Source organism: Gracilinanus agilis, chromosome 4 (genome assembly GCF_016433145.1).
Source record: "Gracilinanus agilis isolate LMUSP501 chromosome 4, AgileGrace, whole genome shotgun sequence".
Lineage (NCBI taxonomy): Eukaryota > Metazoa > Chordata > Mammalia > Didelphimorphia > Didelphidae > Gracilinanus > Gracilinanus agilis.
In genome coordinates, this window is record NC_058133.1 from 187523537 (window position 1) to 187545330 (window position 21794).

At 44.6% G+C, this 21794-nt stretch overlaps 1 protein-coding gene across 28 annotated transcripts in view; it reads right to left on the bottom strand.

Annotated features, from left to right (window-relative positions):
- CACNA1G (calcium voltage-gated channel subunit alpha1 G) overlaps window positions 1–21794 on the bottom strand; it is a 93611-nt gene that overhangs the window by 53768 nt on the left and 18049 nt on the right. For all 28 annotated transcript variants that reach the window (XM_044674024.1, XM_044674018.1, XM_044674002.1 and 25 more), the window contains exon 9: window positions 21177–21547. In XM_044674024.1, coding sequence (XP_044529959.1) covers window positions 21177–21547 — 371 coding nt within the window. The remainder of the gene's footprint in view (window positions 1–21176; window positions 21548–21794) is intronic.

The following is a 21794-nucleotide window of genomic DNA, read 5'->3' on the forward strand; positions in this document are numbered from 1 at the left end:
TATACTTCTATACTCACTAAGACGTCCTATCGTGGTGATACGATAACAGGATTCTTCCCCAAGAGCTCCATGACACTTCCCCAAGGGAACATATACTAATCCCATTTTTCCAGAGTGAGGAACAAGAATGGTTGGAGCCTCCAGATATCAAGGGCCTCAAAGCATGAAAACATATCCAGGGGCAGCTAGGTGGCTCAGTGAATAGAGAGCCAGGCCCAGAGACGAGAGGTCCTGGCTTCAAATCTGGCCTCAGACACTTCCTAACTGTGTGACCCTGGACAAGTCACTTAACCCCACTGCCTAGTCCTTACCACTCTTCTGCCTTGGAACCAATACACAGTACTGATTCTAAGACAGAAGGTAAGGGTTAAAAAGAAAAAGAAAAAAAACATATCCAACCAGGAGAACTATAATTAGGGTGTGGACCAAGACTTTGATGGTGGAAGGTTTTGTGGTTTTTTTTTAATTTTAAAAATAAATCAGTTCCTTATGTCTTAGAATCAATAATAATTAATAAGGGCTAGGCAATGGGGGTTAAGTGACTTGCCCAGGGTCACACAGCTAGAATGTGTCTTGAGGCCAGATTCGAACCCAGGTCCCCCCTACTTCAGACCTGATGCTCCATCCACTGTGTTACCTAATTGCCCCAAGTTTTAGAATCATCCCAGAGTGCCCCTTCTTGGCCCATTTGGCTTCTGGCTGTGGCAGCAGTGGGCTCATCCCAAGGCTTATTCTCTTTTCCTTGAAGCTAGCTTCCCTTTCCAGTGGCTGGTCCTTTAACACAGAGGAAAACACATGGTGTCCCGCATATGTCCTCCAAGGAAACACCTCAGGTGATCCTCCTCCATCTTTGCCCCAGGTACAGCAATTGCTAAGTTATAGTTCCACAAGCCATCATTGTGCAGTGGTCGTCTGTACCACCTTGCAAAAAGGATTATAGGATCATGGAAGGGTCCTTGGAAGCCATGAGTACAACCCTGCCCTCCCTTCTCACTTTAGAGCTAAGGAAATGGGTCAGAGAGGTTAAGTGACTGGCCCAGAATCCCACTGCTAGTTAATTTCTGAGAAAGTATTTAAACTCAGATCGTTCTAGCTCCAAGTCCAGAATTCTATCACCAGGACTTCTGGAAGCTGTCGTTCAGGTTGCCTGGAGCCTGTTACACACTGAATAGACTTGGAACAACTCTCCTTTCCCCTCTGGGCTTTGGTCTCCTCTTGGGTCTAAGTGAAGGAATCCCTGTCCCCGTGGAGAGGCAGGGCTGTAAATATGAGCCTGGGAAAGTTCTGAAAAGGCAGACGGAGGGCACAAAACACAAAACAGAGTAACCCAGCGGCCCTGGGGAGGAAGGAGTACAGTGGCCATAGCTCCCCTGAAACGATCTCTTTCATTTTTCCAAAACTTTTCTCTCTACCCACCTTTCTGACGACTAAGGACCTGGCAAGAAGCCAAGGCTTGTTTCCCATGTCTCCAGGCAGGAGAGCACCTTTCTGGGCCCACTCTTCCCTAGATAGATACTAGACTTGTGATTTCATTGGTATGGAAACTCCAGGATGAGGCAACTCCAGTTGCTAATGCAGATTGCATCTCCTTTGCAGTTTATAGTCTGAGAAAGCTGTCTAGGGCCCTTGAGCGGTTTAATGCCTTGTCTAGAGTCATGCAGAGGGACAAGCTGGAGTCATGATAGCTCATCTTCCTGAGTTCAAATCTGGCCTCAGAAACTTACTAACTGTGTGACATTGGGCAAGTCACTTAACCCTATTTGCCTCAGTTTTCTCATCTGTAAAAAGAGCCAAAGAAGGAAATGACAAATTGCTCTAGGATCTCTGCCAGGAAAACCTCAAACAGAGCCACCAAGAGTTGGACCTGACAAACAACAACAGAGTCATACAGATAGTAAGTGCCACAAAGCAGGAGTTTCTGATCTACCGTTCACTGTCCTCTAAAACTTGCAAAATGTTTTCCTCACAATAACTCTGGGAAACAGATGCTGCAAATGCTATCAACCTCCTTTTACAGACAAGAAAAATGAGCCAAAAAAAGGGAAATGACTGGTACAAGGTCCCCCATCCAGTACTTAGCAGAGCCAAGATTCCTTGATTCCAAATCTATCTCAGTCCACCAGACAACACATAGGAAGGGCACTCCAGACTCAAACTTTTCAACATGGTAATACCTCCTTTAACGTTTGCCATCACCAACAAGGAACACTCAGAGTATCTACTTTTTTTTTTTCAAACCTATACCTTCTGTCTTAGTATCAGTTCTAAGAGAGAAGAGAGACAAGGGCTGGGCAATCAGAATTAAGTGACTTGCCCATGGACACACAGCTAGCATAAGTCTGAGGCCAGATTTGAATCCAGGTCATCCTAACTTCAGGCATGGCGCTCTATCTGCTTCGCTACTGAGCTACCCAGAGTGCCCACTTTGTTCAAGCCACTGGAGAAACAATGTGGAGTGGGAATTAGTCCTTGCCCTCAAAGAGCTTACAAGTTAGAGAGAGAGATGGGACAAGTAGATGGTCAATAAATAAAACCAAGTAAATGAATGGCAGAAATAGTGTGTTGTAGGAATTCAAAGGAGGAAAATATCATGATCTGGTGCAAGAGAGGAAGAGAAGAACTTTCTCTCTCTGTCTCTCTCTTCCCATCCTTCCCTCCCTCCCTCCATCTGTCTGTCTCTCTCTCTTAGCCAGGGTTGAGTGACTTGCCCAGGATCACAGAGCTAGGAGGTGTCTGAGGCCAGATTTGAACTCAGAAAGATGAGTCTTTCCAACTTCGTTCCCAGCACTCTAGCCACTGTACCACTGTACTTGAACAAGGGAACTTAGATAAAAAGGGAGGGTATTCCTGGCAGAGGATACAATATAGGCAAAGGCAAGGAAGGAGGCCAGTGGGAGGATATCGAGGATATTGGTCTGGTGATCAGGTGGTAAAATGGATCGACTATCTGAATTATAATTCTGTCTCAAATCCTTATTATTTGTGTAACCCTGGACAAGCCATTTATCTCTCTGGACCTTAGTTTTTTCCTTTGTAAAATTTGTAAATTTTGTAAAATGGGGATAATGATACTTCCTTTCTCAGGCTCAGTTTTCTCTAAGGTGAAATGGGGATAGTAACAGTATCTACCCCATAGTGTTGTTTTGAGGATCAAATAAGATTATATATGTAAAGTGCTTTGCAAACCTTACAGCACTATATAAAAATGGTCATTATTAAAGCAAAATGTGTCAGGAATTCAGAAAAGGAAGAAAATTCTGTGGGCTGGGGCAAGAGAATATACCTAGCTATAATAAATGCCTGGAGTCTCTCCCAGGGGATTCCCTAGAATCCAACCTGGTTCGGGCTATACTAACTCCTCTCTCCCTCATTAACCAAGAACTTCACTAGCTTCCTTGTAGCTGGGTAGAGAAAGAAGAATGTTGGGTTCTCAGCTCCAAGAGAGTTCCCAGATGAATGGAGATATGGTATTGCCAAGAGCAAAGGAATTATAAGGGATGGTTTGGCCCTAGGTTTAAAATGTCCTGGGTCTTACGGGAGACAAGGCTTAAAAGGCAAACTGGGGTCCAACTGTGGAGAGCCTTGAATGTCAGGTTTAGGATTTGGGAGTTTATTCTTTAGGTGATGGGGAGTCATAGAAGATTTTTGGAGGAAGAGAATGACACGACCCAATTGGTGTTTGGGGGAGACTAATCTAGCAGCATTGTGGAGGATAGATTAGCAGCAGTTTAGGCATAAGGTGAGAAAGATTTGGACCATCATGAGGACAATGGGCAGCTAGGTGGTATAGTAGCCAGCGCGCCTGGCCTGGAGTCAGGAAGACTCCTCTTCTTGAGTTCAAATCCAGCCTTAGACATTTACTAGCTGTATGATCTTGGGCAAGTTACTTAACCCTGTTTGCCTCAGTTTCCTCTTCTGTAAAATGAGCAGGAGGAAGAAATAGAAAAATGGTATCTTTGCCAAGAAAACCCTAAATGGAGTCACCATAACCAAAAAATGACTAAACAACAACAGGACATTGGGGTAGTGTGATGGGACCCAGATAGCAGGAGTGTAGACTAGGCAATGGATATTGGCATAGAGTACTTACTATACTTCTGCCCTCTGTCCTGTTCTCCATTACCATTCATTCTCTCTCTTTTTTATTATTATTAGACATTTATTAAGATTCATTTTTAACCTGTTTACATACTTTATGCCCCTACTTTCCCCTTCACCCCCCCGCTCTCCCTCCACCCATGGCCAACGCACATTTCCACTGGTTGTAACATGTGTCCTTGTTCAGGGTCTATTTCCCATTCATGTCCGCCTCAGCCCATGCATTCAAGCAATTGTTTATCTTATATGTTTCCTCTCCTGCAGTCCTTCCTCTGAATGTGGGTAGCATCTTTACCATAAATCCCTCAGAGCTGTCCTGTGTCATTGCAGTGCTGCTGGTACAGGAGCCCATTACATTCGATTTTACCATAGAATATCAGTCTCTGTGTACAATGTTCTTCTGGCTCTGCTCCTTTCGCTCTGCATCACTTCCTGGAGGTCTCTCCAATTTGCATGGAATTCCTCCAGTTCATTCATTCTCTCTTGATCCCCAGATGATCCCTTATTCGTCATTCCCTACTCAGATACAAACTCTTTTGGAGCTAAGGTCCCAATGCCCTTTTTCTGCCTAGCTTCCCCTCTTACTACCAGTCTCCCAGGGACCAGGAAGATAGTGAGACCCATTAGTTAGTGGGGAGAAGGGAGTTAGTATTGTCTGAACCAGGCAAGCCTTCTAGGGAGAGCTCGTGGGCATTTGTGATGCTTGGGCAGAGTCTAGTGTCCAAGAGTCCTTAGCTGAATGAGAGACATCTATCACATTCAAATCGGTCCCTTCCTCCCATCTTTCTAGTGCCGCAGAAAGTCTGGGGACTGGACTGGCGTCTCCCACCATCCCCCTACTCCCCTGGCGATGGACCTACGGCTAAAACTAATCATCACCCTCTTCCTTCAGCTCCTCACCCCCCCCTCCTGGGGGCCCTTCCCCTCTTAGAACAGCCAACCTCATTCACTTATAAATAGAAACTCTGTCCCGACATGTGTCTGGCAGTGATACTGATCATCTCTGAGAGATGAGGTTGAGTGGTCTGGGGCTATGTCGGCTTATCTGTCCACCAGGCTGCCTGTCCATCTGTTTGCCTGTCTGCCACCTGTCTGCCTGCCCATCCATCTGGCTGCCCATGGCTTCCACCTATGGAACCCCTGCAGCCCTGAATAAGTATGGTTTTTAACTGTCCCAGCACTATTTCCCCTCCCCCTAGCCATACGTGTCTCTGTTCCAGGACCCAAGTTAGGCCCCTGCCCCAAGCAGCAGAGCCAGAAATAGAGTCAAGGTGCGGAAGGCAGAGTATCTCCTAGATCCTAGCTCTGTTCTTTGTCTTTCACCAGGCTTCCCCTCACCCTGGCCCAGACACCAGATAAACAGGCTTAGAAGAGTGAGGGCAAAGTCTATGATAAAATAAAAAATTCCTGTGTCCCAAACAGCACCACTCTCTCTTCATGGCTCCTGGCCTCTGCTGGTGTTGGCTGCTCTTCTTTCCTAGAGCAGCAGCTACTCTGACAGTCCCTCCCTTTCCATCTGCCCATAGCCCTGTCCCTCCTACCCAATGACCCAGGTGTCCAGTTCCCCAAAGATCTGTATAGGGCCTACCTTCTTAGGACATTGCCTTGTATTCAAGTACTAAGTAGCTGCTCATTCATTGGTCACTCCGGTTAGAATGGAAACTCCCTGAGGTCAGAGCCCAAACACCCAGCTCCTATACTTCTCACACACACAACACTTCATCTCCTGACTCCTGGCCTCTTTACTGGCTGTCCCTCATGCCTGGAAAAGACTTTCCTTCCTCATCTTCACCTCCTGGTTTCCTTTCAAATTCATCTGAAATCTCACCTCCTGCAAAAGGTCTTTCCCAGTTCTCCCTCCACTTTTCCCTCTAAAAATACTTTTCATTTTCACCATATTAACATGCTCTTAAAAAAAAAGCCCTTACTTTCTGTCTTAGAATCAACACTAAATATTGGTTCCAAAGCAACAGCGTTCTAAGGACTAAGCGATTGAGGTTAAGTGACTCATCCAGGGTCACAAAGCTGTCTGAGGCCAATTTGAACCCAGGTCCTCTTAACTTCAGGCCTGGCTCTCTATCTCCTGAACCACCTGGCTCTACAGTTTTGGGCACGCTGTCTCTCCCATTAGAATGTGCTGAATAAAAGCAAGTCAAAGGAGGGTAGAAAGAACAGCATGGGGCTGGGTACTTTATAATAATAGAGAATGGGGCCAGCTAGATGGCACAGTGGATAGAGCACCAGGCCTGGAGTTGGGAGGACCTGGGTTTAAATCTGGCCTCAGATAGCTGTATGACCCTGGGCAAGTCATTTAACCCCAATCACCTAGCCTTTGCCCTTTTGTCTTAAGAGTTGTTATTAGAACAGAAAGTAAGGGTTTGAAAGCAATAATGTTAGGGAATGAATGTGTAGAAAAGAACAGGACAAAAAAAGAACCAAAGATAAAAGGAAATTCTTGGATGTAGGTAGGAGATCCAAACACCTGACTTCTTTTCCTTGGGCAAGATGCAAGGTACTTTATTACAGAAAGTAGAGGATCAGAGGAGTTATCTCTGTAATGGTTGGTTATTATCTTTCGCAAATGAAGGTGACCAAAATGACATCACTAAATTGGGGACATACTATACAGTGGATCTGACTGTGATTGATTGGACCAATAGAAGCTCAGAAGGCTCTGCCATAAGTCAGGCACAAATAGCCCAAATGAACATTTGGGATGGAAATATCTTTAAATGTGCACATCTCACGTTTCTTTTGATAAACTCCTCAATTTATCAATGAATAAACTAAAGCCTAGGCAGGTGCTTTGATTTACCCTTGGCCACATAGAAAGCATAGAGAGAATTCAAACCCCAGTCCTCTGGCTTGAAATTCAACTTCCTTCCTTCCTTCTTCTCTCTCTCTCTCTCTCTCTCTCTCTCTCTCTCTCCACCCCCCCCCCCCTTTGTTTCTCCTTCTGTCTTAGTAACAATTCTAAGACAGAAGGGCAGAGGCTAGACAAATGATTCACCCAGAGTAAGGTTAGGAAGTATCTGAGGCCAGATTTGAAGATAGGCCTTCCTGACTCCAGGTTTGGTCCTCTATCCACCGTGCTGCCTAGTTGCCCCTCAGCATTTTCAACTATATCAACTGACTTCCCAATAAAACAACTGAAATACTCTCCTCTACATCCTTTCTCACAAAGCTGTTCTCTTTCCTTCCCTCTCCTCCACCTTAAGCTCATAGGATGAAAAATGTAGAGTTGGAAGGAACCTTAGGAACCATGTTGTCCGACCCCTTCATTTTACAGATAAAGAAACTAGGACTCCAGGGGTGAAGTATCTTGCTCAAAAATACGTAGACAGTAACAGAGGTAGGGATTTGAACCCAGGTCCTCTGACTCCAGAACCACTGTTCTTTCTACTATATTTTGCTGCCTCCCCAAAAGGGCAAGGTCCCTTCTTACTTACATATCAGGTATCCATGAACAATAATAACAATGACAAAATTTGCAGACCCCAGTTCAGAAAACAAGTGTTCTCCAATCCCAGGCTCTGAGTCTGTCTTCTCTCTGTCTTCTTTGTCTTTCCTGATATCTATTGCACATGTCCATTTTCTCTTTCTTTGGCTCTGTGTGTGTGCCCGTATATGTCTGCCAGTATCTCTCTGTGTGTTGATGCCTCTCTGTGTGTGGTTCTCATTCATTTCGTGCCTTTGTCTCTTCCTCTGTGTGTTTCTCAATCCTTCTCTGTATCCCCCATTCCTAGGTCTCCCCACCCCTCCCTCTTTCTCTTCCTTTCTCACCTTGCTTTAAGCAGGGCTGCTCAAGCTTCAGGGGCCAGATGGCAGGAGCCGTGTCTGCTGCAGTGACTGATGAGATGGTAGCTGCTGCTTTTAGGACCTTCCCAGAGATCCTCCTGCCCTGTCGTTGCTCAAGCCTTTTCAGTTCTAAGCTTGAGAAGTCATGCAGCTGCTCTGCTCGGTCTGCCCAAGGGACTCCTTCCTACCTCTGCCCCTGTTTGCACTCCAGCCACCAGGTGTTGGTACAATGTCAGGGCTCTAGTGAGAGGCCTGGCACTGCCACCTCAGGAGAAACTCCCCTGTCATTCAGGATGGAAAGGAAGTCACTTAGGGCAGTCTACTGCCTCCATCACTGCTTCTTCCCTTTCTTAACGAACTAGAGGGGAGAGGTGCTGCCCCCAAGCTCTGTCACTCCATTCCTTAGGAGTAGGGAAGTCTGTCAGTACATCTAAGTGAAATCTCTCCTACTTGCATTTTCCCTTATTCAGTGTCATCTAGGTCCATCTCGGTATAGGAAAATGGTCATCACCAACAAGACCCAGTCCAAAGGACCTATCCCATTCTCCCTTCATTTGTTCATTCACTCATTCAAAAACGCTTTTGGTATGGACTACATATGGTTCAACATCTAGATATTAAACTAGCTTCTCACATCCCTTCACTGGCTTCTACATAATCCAGGAGTGCAGGGGACCAGGTCAGGAAGGTGGAAGACCACATTAAGGGTCCCTCCTCTCTCCTCCCCAAGCCTGGTGGAGGGGAACATGGAGGAGGAGAAATACAAAGGAAGAAAAGAAAGGGAAGCATATGGGGGGCCCACTGGCCCCCGCAGGAGGCCCCTTCTGTCCTCTTCTCAAAGTCTCTCTGCCTACAAGGAGGGAAACACAGGAAACACCCCCTTCCCACCCCCAGGTAAAATAGAAGGAGAACTTCTTCCTGGCACTCAGGGAGTGGGTGCCCACAGGGGTGATGACAACCTGGCAGAGTTCTGGATGTGTGTATATTCTCCCACGCGGGCACATGCACCCAGACACAACACACCCACCGCCCGCAGCACACTCTCTCTCCCACCCGCTGGCACAGCCACTGAGCACAAGCCTCTCTTACCAGTCAAGCCTGATTCCGTGTTTGCCCTTCCCCCACCTTTCTACTCCCCGCACCATAGAGTGATACACCCCCACCCCACCCTCAGCTCCCTAAAGGACCCAGAAGGCATCTAGTTCTTCGGATCCCAAAGAGACTGAAGCCGGGAGAACTGAATGGGGTGGGAGGGAGGAGGGAGGAGAGGGAAGCAGAAAGGGAATCCGGGACAGATTCTGGAGTTGGAAGGATCCAGGAAGGAGTGTTGTGGGGGGGGGCACCGGATTTGGGGCAGAGGACCTTCACCTTTCTTGTGCCAAGGACCCCTTTGGCAGCGTGACAGAGGCTGAGGGCCCCTGCGCAGAGGGGCGGTTTTTAAAACAATGCATAGGATAACAAAGGAAACCGGTTCCATTGGAATAGAGATGTAACCCTCCCCCAGCCCCCATCCAAGTTCTCCGATCCCCTGAAATCTGCCCAAATGAATAGTCCCTGATTGAGGGGAACAACATCCCCTCAAAAGCCAGGAGAAACCTACAGACAGAAACTCCAAGCTGAAGGGCCGCCCTATGGGGAGGGAAAGGGATCGGCTGGGGGGCGAGGATAGGGATCGGGAGGGGAGAGCCTGAGGAGCCAACCGGCTGCAGTGTGGGGTGCCAGACATCTGCCCCCATTCATAATTGAATTGATATTCCAATAGGCGCAGAGTCTTCGGACTCTAACTAGGGCGGCGTTGATTTCGGGACTGTGGCGCTGTCCCCTTCTCGGCTTGTCTCGATTGTCCCCATCCGACATCCCCCCCCCTTCTCTTTTCTTCGATGGGGTGTCCCTCGGTTCTCCCAGTCACCTGGGACCCAGCAGCGGCTGGATCAGAGCCCCAGGGTCAAGCGGAGACTAATTCCGCTTTCCTGCCCTCCACTCTCCTTCTACCTCCCTTCCCCAGCTAGGCTCGCCAGCCCAGCCTGACCCCTCCCCCTCCCACCTTCCCTGCCGCCTGGCACCCGGGGACTGCGGGACTGCGGCTGGCTCGGGGTCTCGATTCTCCTTCCAAGCCGTCTGCGGTGTCTGCGTCACCACCAGCGAGGCGCCCGACGCCCGGGGCGCAGCCAACCCCCTCCCCAATCTCGGCCCCATGGTCCCTTCCTCTCTGCCACTAGCCCTGCCTGTCGTCAAGCCCGGGGGCACCAAACGGGGCCCCCAATCCCCCTCCCCAGACTCCCTGTCACCAGGCCTACAGCCGGCTCTACAGCTATGAGAGGGGACCCTGCAGCAAAGGGGCAGCCGCCACCACCACCACCATCGCTGCCATGGCTTCCAAACTGGTAGGACTCCGGCCCTCGGCCAAGAAAGGTCTACAAGGTCAAAATCAACTGCTACAGTCTGTCGTTGGCCATGAGCTAGGAAGGCAAGGGATCAGACAGGCCAGCTTCCTCGGGGCCAGAGCCTCCATGCTGCCTTAAGCCATCACCCAGAGTGTCCTTCCACCAAGGCCTCCAGGAAACTAGGGAAGGGAAACTCTTCAGCAGAAATATTTATAAAATAAGCAAGTGTGTTAACTAGAAAGACTACTCATAAAATGAAGCACCCTTTAGCAATCCTCACTCCCTTTCCAAACAATCAGCCAAGAAAGACATTTGGGAAGGCCAATGAAAGCTTTGCCTGGGTCCAACATTCCTGATTATGGGGATCCCTGAGAGAAGAAACCATATTTTCTCCATGCCTTTCCTCTTCCCTCCTGCATTTCACACACACACACACACACACACACACACACACACACACACACACACAATTCCACCCCCCCTCCCCAACCAGTGGGCCCAGAGACAGCTTTCAGAAAAGAACCGTGCATAAATGAAAAGATTACTAAAGGGAAGATACATTCTGAGTAAATGGAAAATCAATAAAAATTCAGGAATGAAACACCTCCTCCCTCACAGCAGAGAAATGGGGCACAACTAGGACAGAATATTGCATACATTTTCAATTTAATCTCTCACAACCTCTTGCAGCTAAAGGCAGCTAGCTGGTGAAGAAGATGGAGTATTGGGCTTGCAGTGAGAAGGATCTGAATTCAAATGCAGCCTCAGACACCTACTAGCTACGGCAAGTCACTTAACCTTTGTCTGCCTCGATTTCCTCAATTAGAAAATGGGATAATAATAGCATCTGCCTCTCAGGGTTGTTAGGAGGTGAAGCTCTTGGCCTGGTATATAGTAGGCACTTAATAAAGTTTTCTCCCTCCCTTCTTATCTGGGCTATTGCAACAGCCTCATAATTGGTCAACCTGCTTCAAGTGTCTCCCTTCTCCAATCCATTCTTCACACAACTACCAAATTCTAAAAGCAGAGATCTGACCAAATTGCTCTCCTGATCAAGAAGTTCTACTGGCTCTAGGATAAGATACTATCTCCTTTCTTTGCTTTTTGATGCAGTGGATAGAGCACTGGTCTGGAGGAAGGAGGGCCTGAGTTCAAATCTAGCCCAAGATACTTATTAATCATGTGAACCCAGCTAAGTAATTTAGGCCTATTGGCCTCAGTTTCCTCATTTGTAAAATGAGCTGGAGAAGAAAATGACAAACCACTCTAATATCTTTGCCAAGAAAACCCCAAATGGGGTCACAAAGAGTCAGATATGATGAAAATGACTTAACTACAACAACAAACTTGGAATCCTGAGCTAACCCCTCATACTCTGCATGGGTTCCTTTATCACTTTGGAATAGAAAGGAAGAGGTCAGAAAAAGGGATAGTCATGACTTCCTGGCCCCAACTTGAGTAGGGGAACATGGAGGGAGGAGAAAAACAGAGGCTCATTGTACATTATTACTTATTATGTACTTTATGGGTTAGCCAACCTGGCCTACTTGCTATTTTTTTAAACCTTTACCTTCTGTCTTGAATCAATATTAAGCATCAATTCCAAAGAAAAAGGGCTAGGCCAATGCAATGATCTGGGAAAATCCTGAAGGACTTATGACAGGGGGTGCTCTCTACCTCTGAAGAAAGAAATGTTGGAATTGGATGGATATGGATCAAAGCATCTTTCATATCAGAATATTTATGGTTTTAGTTTGGGGTTTTGGTTTTGTTTGAGAGTACTCTTACAACAGTGACCAATTTGGAAGTGTACTTTGCATGATAATACATGTATGGCCCATCTCCTAGTGGGGGGAGGGAAGGAAGTGAGAGAGTTTGGATCTTATAATTTTGGAAAATGTACATTGAAAATTATTACCTGTAATTAAGAAAATAAAATATCTTGGAAGAAAGAAAGAGAGAGAGAGAGAAAGGGAAGAAGGAAGGAAGGGAGGGAGGAAGGGAGGAAGGGAGGAAGGAAGGAAGGGAAGAAGGAAGGAAGAAAGGAAGGAAGGAAAGAGAGAAAGAGAAGGAGGGAGGGAGAAAGGAAGGAAGGAAGAAAGAAAGACTTGGTCAGGGTCACGGAGCTAGGAGCCTGAGGCCAGGTTTGAACCCAGATCCTCCCAACTCCAGCCCTGGCTCTCTATCCACTAAGTCATCTGTTTTCCATACACAACATTCTATACTCCATTTCAAGTCTTTTACACAAACTGTTTTCCATGCCTGGAAGGCATTCTGACTTCACCTTCATCTCTCTTCCTTCAGAATTTCTACTAGAAGCCTTTCCTTAATCCCCCAACTCCTAGTCTATTTCCCCCTCAATGACCTTGTATTTATCTGCTTTATATTTCTTTACATTTATTCTACATGCCTATACATGTACAGTTTGATATCTCTTCCATTGGAATGTAAACTTCTTGTGTGCAAGGATTGTTTGTTTCATTTTTGTCTTTATGGTACTTAGTACATATCAATGCTTGCTGATTAAAAGCCCAGCTCAAGAGAACCTTCTCCAGGAAGCCTACCCTGATTCCCTCCAAGTATTACAGCCCTAACCATGGGACATTGCTTTGTACATATTGTGTATATATCATGTAATAGTGAATAAAGAGGTGGTCCCAGAATCAGGAAAGCCTGGGCTCCAGTGCTGCTTTTAACTGGCCATGAGCAAGTCACTTAACCTCAATACCCCAGGCACTCTCTAAGACTATATGTTGTAAAGCAGAATGCAGCCAGCATTGGGAGAGAGATTTTTCTTCATTGAAAGTTCCCCATACCAAAAAAAAAAGTCCTTTTACATTTAATTTTCTATATACTTGGTTTTTCTCATAGGATATAAACATCTTGAGGGCAGATGCTGTTTTTTTTTTCTTCTTTGTATCCTCAGCACCAAACATACTGCCTGGTACACAGTAGGAGAGAGCTCAATAAATGCTTGTCAAATTGCCTAAATGCAGTGTCTATAGCTAATGTTTTTGCTAAATTGTTTTTCTTTGTCACAAAAGAGAGTGTGGAAACAACTTTGATATAAAAACAAACAGCACTGATAAAACTGTTTTTTTCTCTTAAACCCTTACTTACACAATATTGTGTATTGGTTCCAAGGCAGAAGAAGGGCTAGGCAATGGGAGTTAAGTGACTTGCCCAGGGTCACACAGCTAGGAAGTGTCTGAGCTCAGATTTGAATCCTTGATCTCCTTTCTCTAGGCCTGGCTCTCAATTCACTGAGCCACCTACCTGCCGGAAAACATCCTCTTTTAAAAAAATTTCCTTTCTTTCACAGAACAAGATAACTGATATAGAGAAATCCAGAGAAAAAGCTACTCCTCCCTGCTTTAATCTCCTATGTTGTTGTTCGATCACTGTGTTTTATTTTTATAAAGTTGTATCTGACTCTCTGTGTCCCTATTTGAAGTTTTCTTGCCTAAGATCCGGGAGCAGTTTTGCCATTCCTTCTCCAGCTCATTTTAAAGATGGGGAAACCAGAAAAATAAGACTAAGTGACTTAGCCAGGGTAACACAACAGCTAGTAAATGGCTAAAGCTGAATTTGAACTCAGGAAGATGAGTTTTCTTGACTTCAGGCCCCACACTCTATCCACCGCACCATCAAGCCTCCCTGTATCTCATCATCTCCTAATTTGGCCCCAAATGTGCCAGTAAACCTGGGAGCAAGGGACAGGTTTATAAACCCAGCCTGTAGCTCCCATCTCAGATGTGACTGAACTCTTACTCTGGTTCCTCAGCTACATAAGTTTGGGGATCCTATCACCAAAATGTCTGCCACTCCCTTAATTAAATCTATCTATCTATCTATCTATCTATCTATCTATATCTATCCATCTGTCTATCTATGTCTATCCATCTATCTATTCATCCATCTGTCTGTCTATCCATCTATCTGTCTATCTATGTCTATCCATCTATCTATTCATCTGTCTGTCTATCCATCCATCCATCCGTCTGTCTATCCATCTATCTATCTATCTCTCTATCTATCCATCTGTCCATCCATCTATCTATGTCTATCCATCTATCTATCCCTCTGTCTGTCCATCTGTCTATCTATCTATCTATCTATCTATCTATCTATATCCATCCGTCTATCTATGTCTATCCATCTATCTATTCATCTGTCTGTCTGTCTATCCATCCATCCATCCATCTGTCTGTCTATCCATCTATCTGTCTATCTATGTCTATCCATCTATCTATTCATCTGTCTGTCTATCCATCCATCCATCCGTTTGTCTATCCATCTATCTATCTATCTCTCTATCTATCCATCTGTCCATCCATCTATCTATGTCTATCCATCTATCTATCCCTCTGTCTGTCCATCTGTCTTGTCTGTCTATCTATCTATCTATCTATCTATCTATCTATCTATCTATCCATCTATCTCTATCCTATCTGAACATCTCTATTCTCTATCTACTTATTCATGCATTCATTTACCTATTTCTTTATTGGAAAGTATTTCTCGAGTGGATACCTTAAGCCCTGCCCTTTGGCAGCTCAAACAGGCCCATGCACCCCTATAAAACTAGAAGTTCCTACATATTACCTATCTCCAATATGAAAAGAATGGTCTGTTCTGTTTTTGCTACAAACTTTAAAAAGCCTTTCCAGATGATAGCTTCAGTCAAATTTTACCCTGCTATTAGTTTTCCATTTCCTCTCTATTCATCCAAACTTTTCCTCTTCTTTAATTCCAATTTGGAATCCAAAAATCCAGGTTTACATCCTGGCTATCCTACATGCTATCTGTATGTTGTAGCCTTGGGCAAGTCAGCTTAATTTTCCTGATCTCGGTTTCCTCATTTGTAAAATGGGAGGTTGAAAAAGATGTTCAGAAATGAACTCTTTCTTTTCCTGGAGAGATGGGGGATGATGGGTATAGTTAGTATGTTGCATACTCTATCAGACACAGTTCTTTTGTTGGTTTTGCTTTGTTATTTTCTTTGTTAAAAGGGAAGACTCCCTGGGAATAAAAGTTATATCCAGAAATGACTGTGATATAAGAACCAAGGCATCAGTAAAACTTTTTAAAAAACTTTTTTAACCCAGCCTCCTCCAAGAATCCTCCCCTGATTAATCACACCCAACTCTGATCTTGGTGGCCCTTAACTTACAGAAAGACAGGCATGAAGCTTCTGAGAAAGGTCTGGAGCTGAGATGATATTTTCCCCATACATTTTTAGTGCACAGACTTACAGCTGGGCCCTCATTGCCTCACAGCAATCCTACTCTATTCTTATCAGTTCCCTAGTTCATTCCACACAGTGGCTATTTCAAACTTTTCCTCTCTCCTCAAGCCTCAGTTACACTCCCACCCACTACACTTACCGAAGATGACTTAGCCTCCTACTTCTCTGAGAAGACTGAGGTCATCCTCCAGAAGCTCCTTTATCCCTCCTCCTTTCCTCAGAACTTCTCATTGCCATTACCCACTCTCTCCTCCTTTCCTAAATCACAAAAGAAAAGATAGCTCTATGCCTTAGTTGGGGCAGCTAGGGGGAGTGATGGATAGAGAGTCCCAGCCTGGAGTCAGAAAGACATTCCTCAGGTATTTGCCAGCAGTGTGACCCTGGGAAGGTCACTTAACCCTGTTTGCCTCAGTTTCTCCATCCATCAAATGAGAAGGAAATGGCAAACCACTCCAGTATGTTTGCCAAGAGAATCCCAAAATAGAGGTCACTAAGAGTTACACTACTGAAAAACAACATTGCTTGCTCATGCTAATTCCCCTGTCTGAGTCCTTGAGCTCCTTCCAGACCCTCTCCGACAGCCATCCTCATTCTTTCTTGTATATACAACATCTCCTTCTCCACTTGTTTATCCTTACAATTATGCTTAGCGGGGTAGAGCAAAGTGAGTACCAGGCCTAGAGAAGACTTGGGTTCAAATCTGGCCTCAGATACTTCCTAGCTGTGTGATGCTGGCAAGCTACTTAACTCCATTTACCTAATCCTTGCCTTTCCATCTTAGAGTTGTTATTAAGACAGAAAGTAAAGGTTTTGAAAAAAAACATGCTCAGAGAGCCTCAAAAATAAATAAATGAAAATAAATGAAAAGGGCTCCTCTTGACTTCGGCCAGGCTCTCTCCTTCCTTTCACCACTAAACTTCATGAAAAAGTTGTTTATAAGCTTCTTCCTGGTTCCTCTCCCACCTATTCTCTCCCCTCTGGTTTCCTGCAATTCACACCACTCTCTAGAAACTGATTTCTCAAACTGCCTTATCAATACATCCAATGGCCGGTCTTGAGCTTCTTCCTTGACTTCTCTAAGGTCATTATTGTACGTACCCCTTCTTTCCTGATGTTCTCTTCTCTTCTCTCTTAGCTTTTATTACACCACACTCTTCTGGTTCTCCTACATCTCTAGCCATCTCTTTTCTGTTTCTGATGGTTCCTTCTATCAGTCAATCAACTGGTAAGTACCTATCTACTATGTGCCAAGCAGGAAGGGCAGTGTGGTATAGTGGATGGAGTCCTGGCCTTGGAAAGAAGAAGACCTGGGCTCAATTATTCCTTTTGACACACACTGACTTTGCAAGTCACTTAATTTTTCTGTGCCTCAGGTCCCTCATCTGTAAAAGGAGGTGGTTAGACTTCATGGCCACGAAGGCCCCTTCCAGCTCTGAGTCCATGATCCTATTATCCTCTGGCCATGTGACCCCCAGCAAGTTTCTTTGCTTCTCAGTACTCTAGGCAACTCAACGAGACTCTAAGATGCAAAGAAAATGCCATCCTGCACTAGTGGAAGGAGTTTCCTCATGCAGAAGTTCCAAATGCCAATAGAATTCATCTTTATCCCTATCCCCTATGTGCCAGCCATTGTACTAGATGCTAGGAATACAAAGACAAAAGTGAAACAAATTCCTCCTCTCAAGGAGCTTATAATCTAGCCAAGAGAAACAAAATTTTTTCTGCTATTCATTCATTTCAGCCACGTCTTACTCTTTGTGACCCCATTTGGATGGTTTGCCATTTCCTTCCCCATCTCGTTTTACAGAGGAGGAAACTGAGGCCAACAGGGTTCAGTGACTTAACCCAGAACAATAACAACAGCAACGACAAAACATAGACACATTTCCTGATGCCTTAAGGTGGGTGTCCTCTCATGTCAAGTCATTGGCCCTGTTTTCTCTATTCTAAATATATTTTCTCCCTCTTCATCCTATTTACTAGCCTGACACAGTGTCAACCGCAGTACAAGGTAGATAACTCACAAATCTGTAGATCTCATTCTTCAGATCCACATCTCCATCTGCCCATAGGATGTCTCATCAATACTCAAATTTGACTTCCTCTTTGAATAGTGAAATTCCTTGAGGGGAGGGGCTTCTCATTTTTAGATTTTCTTTTTAAACCATTACTTTCCATCTTAGAATCAAAAGAGCAGGAAGGACTAGGCAATAGGGGTTAATTGACTTGCCCAGGGTCACACAGATAGGAAGTGTCTAAGACCAGATTTGAACCCAGGACCACCCGTCTCTAGGCCTGGCTCTCAATCTACTGAACTACCCAACTGTCCCTGCTTCTCACTTTTAGATTTACTTCATCAGTACCTAGAACAGTTCCTGGCACAGAGTACAGAGGATGCTTAATAAATGATTGTGGATCGATTGGACCATGTCCAAAGCCAGACATTCTTTTTCCCCAAAATCTTCACTTTCTGATTTAGCCACGTTATAAACCTTGGTGGTTATTATTGATTTCTTCTACTCCCTTACCACTCGCATCTAATCAGTTGCCAAGGGCTGTAGATTCTACTTCCCCGATAGTTCTCATATACACGTCTCATAGATGAGCCACCACGCTCATCTAATTCCTCCCTACCGTCTTTCTGGGCCATTGTAGCAGCTCCCAATCATACCATCCCTCCCGTCTCAGCTAGACTCCTTGATGCTTCATACACAGATCTGACCAAACCCTTCAGTGGAGCTACTTACTTTTCAATCTTTCTCTCATCCTATTCTTTAGCCTTATCTAGGTTTCAGCCAAACCGACCTACTCATTGTTCTAACGTCACAAGCCAATTTCCCCCTGTCAAGCCTTTAATCACAATCTGTGGGAAAGTGGATAAGGTATTAGACTTGGAATCGGGAAGATCTGAGTTCAAATCCTGCCTCTGACACTGACTAGGAAAACAAGTCTCTTAATCACCTCCATCCTCATTTTTTCTCATCTTTAGAATGAGGGAACTGAATTTAATGATTTCTAAGATCCTTTCCAGCTCTAAATCTATGAGCTTGAGTCTGAAATTCTCTCTCTTTCTCTCTACCCTCCATTCTAACTCTGTTGAATTCCTATACAATTTTAAAACCTGATTTTAATGCTTCCTCTAGGAAGCTTTCCTTGAACACAGTTGGCAATAGCCTTCTGACTGTGGACTTTTCTTTTTCTTTTCTTTTTTTTTTTAAACCCTTACCTTCTGCCTTGGAGAATACTGTGTATTGGCTCCAAGACAGAAGAGTGGTAAGGACTAGGCAATGGGGGTCAAGTGACTTGCCCAGGGTCATACTGTTAGGAAGTGTCTGAGGCCAGATTTGAACCTAGAACCTCCTGTCTCTAGGCCTGGCTTTCAATCCATTGAGCCACCCAGCTGCCCCCTTACTGTGGACTTTTCATAGAACTTTCTGTCTCTTTAATGTAATTCTATAGAAATTATTATTATTATTTCTTTCCTGATGCTCTGAATTAATTGTGCACTTTAAAAAAATTACCTGTATGACCTTGGGCAAGTCACTTCTTGTTTCTAATGTATTTTTCATGTATTATTTGTATTATAGGTCTTTGTTACATGACTCAGACCAGGATCAAAGATTTTTAGTGGTTCCCTTATTGCCTCCAGAAAAAGTCTAAATTCCTGAGTCCTCCACAATTTGGTTCCAACTACTTGCTTATTATCCCTCTTTTTCAAAATATTATCCCCTCTCTTTCATGCACTCTGTATTACAGACAGACAGGACTAGTTAATTGCTCCCTAAACTCAATGTTCCACCTCTAGTTTCCATGTCTCTTTTACACAGGCTATTCTTTTTTTTAAATTTTTATTTTTTAGAAAAAATTTTTCCATGGTTACATGATTCATGTTCTTGCTCCCCCACCACCACTCCCCATAGCCAACGAGCATTTACACTGGTTTCTTCATGTGCCATCAATCAAGACCTATTTCCATATTATTGATAATTGTTCCAGGGTGGTCATTAAGAGTCTACATCCCGATTACACAGGTTATTCTCCATAACTCAATAAGGCATCTCTAGCTGTGTGACCCCAGGCAAATCACCTAACCTCTACCTGCTTCACTTCCCGCATCTGTAAAATGGGAATAATAGCAGCGCCTACCTTCTAGGTGGGATGTTATGAGGATAAACTGAGATAATGTTTGTAAAGTGCTTTGCCAACTTTGAAATGCTATATAAATTATAATTTTATCTCCTTCCTGAATCCCTCAATTATTAGTGTACTTTCCCACTCCCACCTGTATGACCTTGGGGAAGTCATTTTGTGTTTCTAGTGCTATTTCTTTTTTTTTTTTAACCCTCACCTACTTAGACTCAATACAGTACATTGGTTATAAGATAAAAGAGTGGTAAGTTAAGTGGCTCGCCCAAGGACACAGCTAAGAAGTGTCTGAGGCCAGATTTGAATCCAGGACTTCCCATTTCTAGGCCTGGATCTCTATCCACTGAGCCATTTAGCAGGCCCCCTCTGATTCTTTATCTATAAAATGAGGATGTTGGACTAGTTGATCTCTGAGGCCCCTTTTTATATGGATAATCCACTTTATTTATCTATGTATAGGTTATATCTGTCCCACTCTTCCTCCAGGAGATTAGGACTGTTTAGCACAGAGAAGGCCTTTACAATTTTAAAATTAATCAATACATTATTATTTTTAAATCAATAAATTATTTTTTAAACTAAAATAGAATCAAATTGAAACCTCATAGGATCAGATTGATTAAAATACTTGTCCAAGGTTACCCATCTGGTAAGTTGTGGAGTCAGAACTTAAATATAGGTCTCTTGACTCCCAGTCCAGTATACCACGTACTGCATCTCCTCTCTGCATTCAACACAAAAGAGTCCCTAAGGACTAGCAATTTGTATAGAACTTCTTAGTTCCTTGATGCTCTTTACATGTATGGTTTCATCCTCCCCATTGCCTTCTGAGATAGGTGGAGAAGATATTATTATCTCTACCTTACAGAGAAGGAAACAGATGTAGAAAAGTTACTTCTTGCTCAAGATTGTATATCAAGAAAAGGGAGAAGCTTGACCAGAGGGTCTTAACCTTTCTTGGGTCACAAACATCCTGGGTAGTCTGGTGAAACCTGTGGACTCCTTCTCAGAACCATGTTGTTTTTTAAACCCTTACCTTCTGTCTTAGAGTCAGTACTGTGTATTGGTTCCAAGACAGAAGAAAAGTAAGAATTAGGCAATGGGAGTTAAATGACTTGTCTAGGGTCACCCAGGGAGGAAGTGTCTGAGGTCAGATTTGAACCCAGGATTTCCCATCTCTAGGCTTGGCTCTCAATCCATTGAGCCACCTGGTTGCCCCCAAAATCATGTTTTTAAATGTATCAAATAAAATATATAGAAAGTAATATAAGAAAGAAACATAATATAAGAAAGAAATGTATCAAAAATAAAGATGTCATTCCTCTCCGCCCCTTTTAAAATTCATTTTAAGGAGCACAGGCTAAGAAACCCTGGTCTAGAAGAAAGATTTTTGCCTTCACATTATCACCTTCATGCAATGGGGTGAGAGAGGTTAAGGTCTGGGGAGAAAGAAGTCAGCCAACCCCCACCCCCTGGAAAGGGCAGGGTAGAGAAGTCTGTACCTGTTCATGGTACTCGATGCCCATGCTGAGGGTATTGATGAGAATAGCTATCATGATCCCACGGCCAAAGTATTTACTGTCCACAATCTTCCGAAAAGTTTCACAGACCAGTGTCCAGAAGGCCATCAAGGGACTGGGCTCTTGGTCCTGGCCCTGGCTTGCCCCCCAATGGGGGTCCCGGTGGTCACCATGCTGGGTATCCTGTGTGAACTCATAGATGCCCTCACTATCTGAGTCAGGCAGCTCTGCGTCCATCAGCTCAGCTTCTCCCGCCTGTGTTGGAGTACAGTACGGACAGTTATCTGGGCCAGAGGCCCCGCTATCTGCCTTCCCACAGGGGCTGGAAATCCTGCAGGAGCCTTGACAGGAACCTAGAACACAGGAGGTCACAAGTCAGAGAGCTGTCCCTCGGGCCAGAAGCCCAGCCTTTGTGAGCACATTAATAAGAAAAGTAAAAGAAACCTAGGAATAGCCAACTACAAAAAGGCACTGATGGTCTCCGGGCTTCAAGAATCATAAAAGGTTGGCACTGGATGGGGCACCACAGATCCTACCCTTTAACTCCCTCAATTACAGAAGAGGAAAGCTGAGGTGAGAAGAAAGCAAGTGACTTGGCCA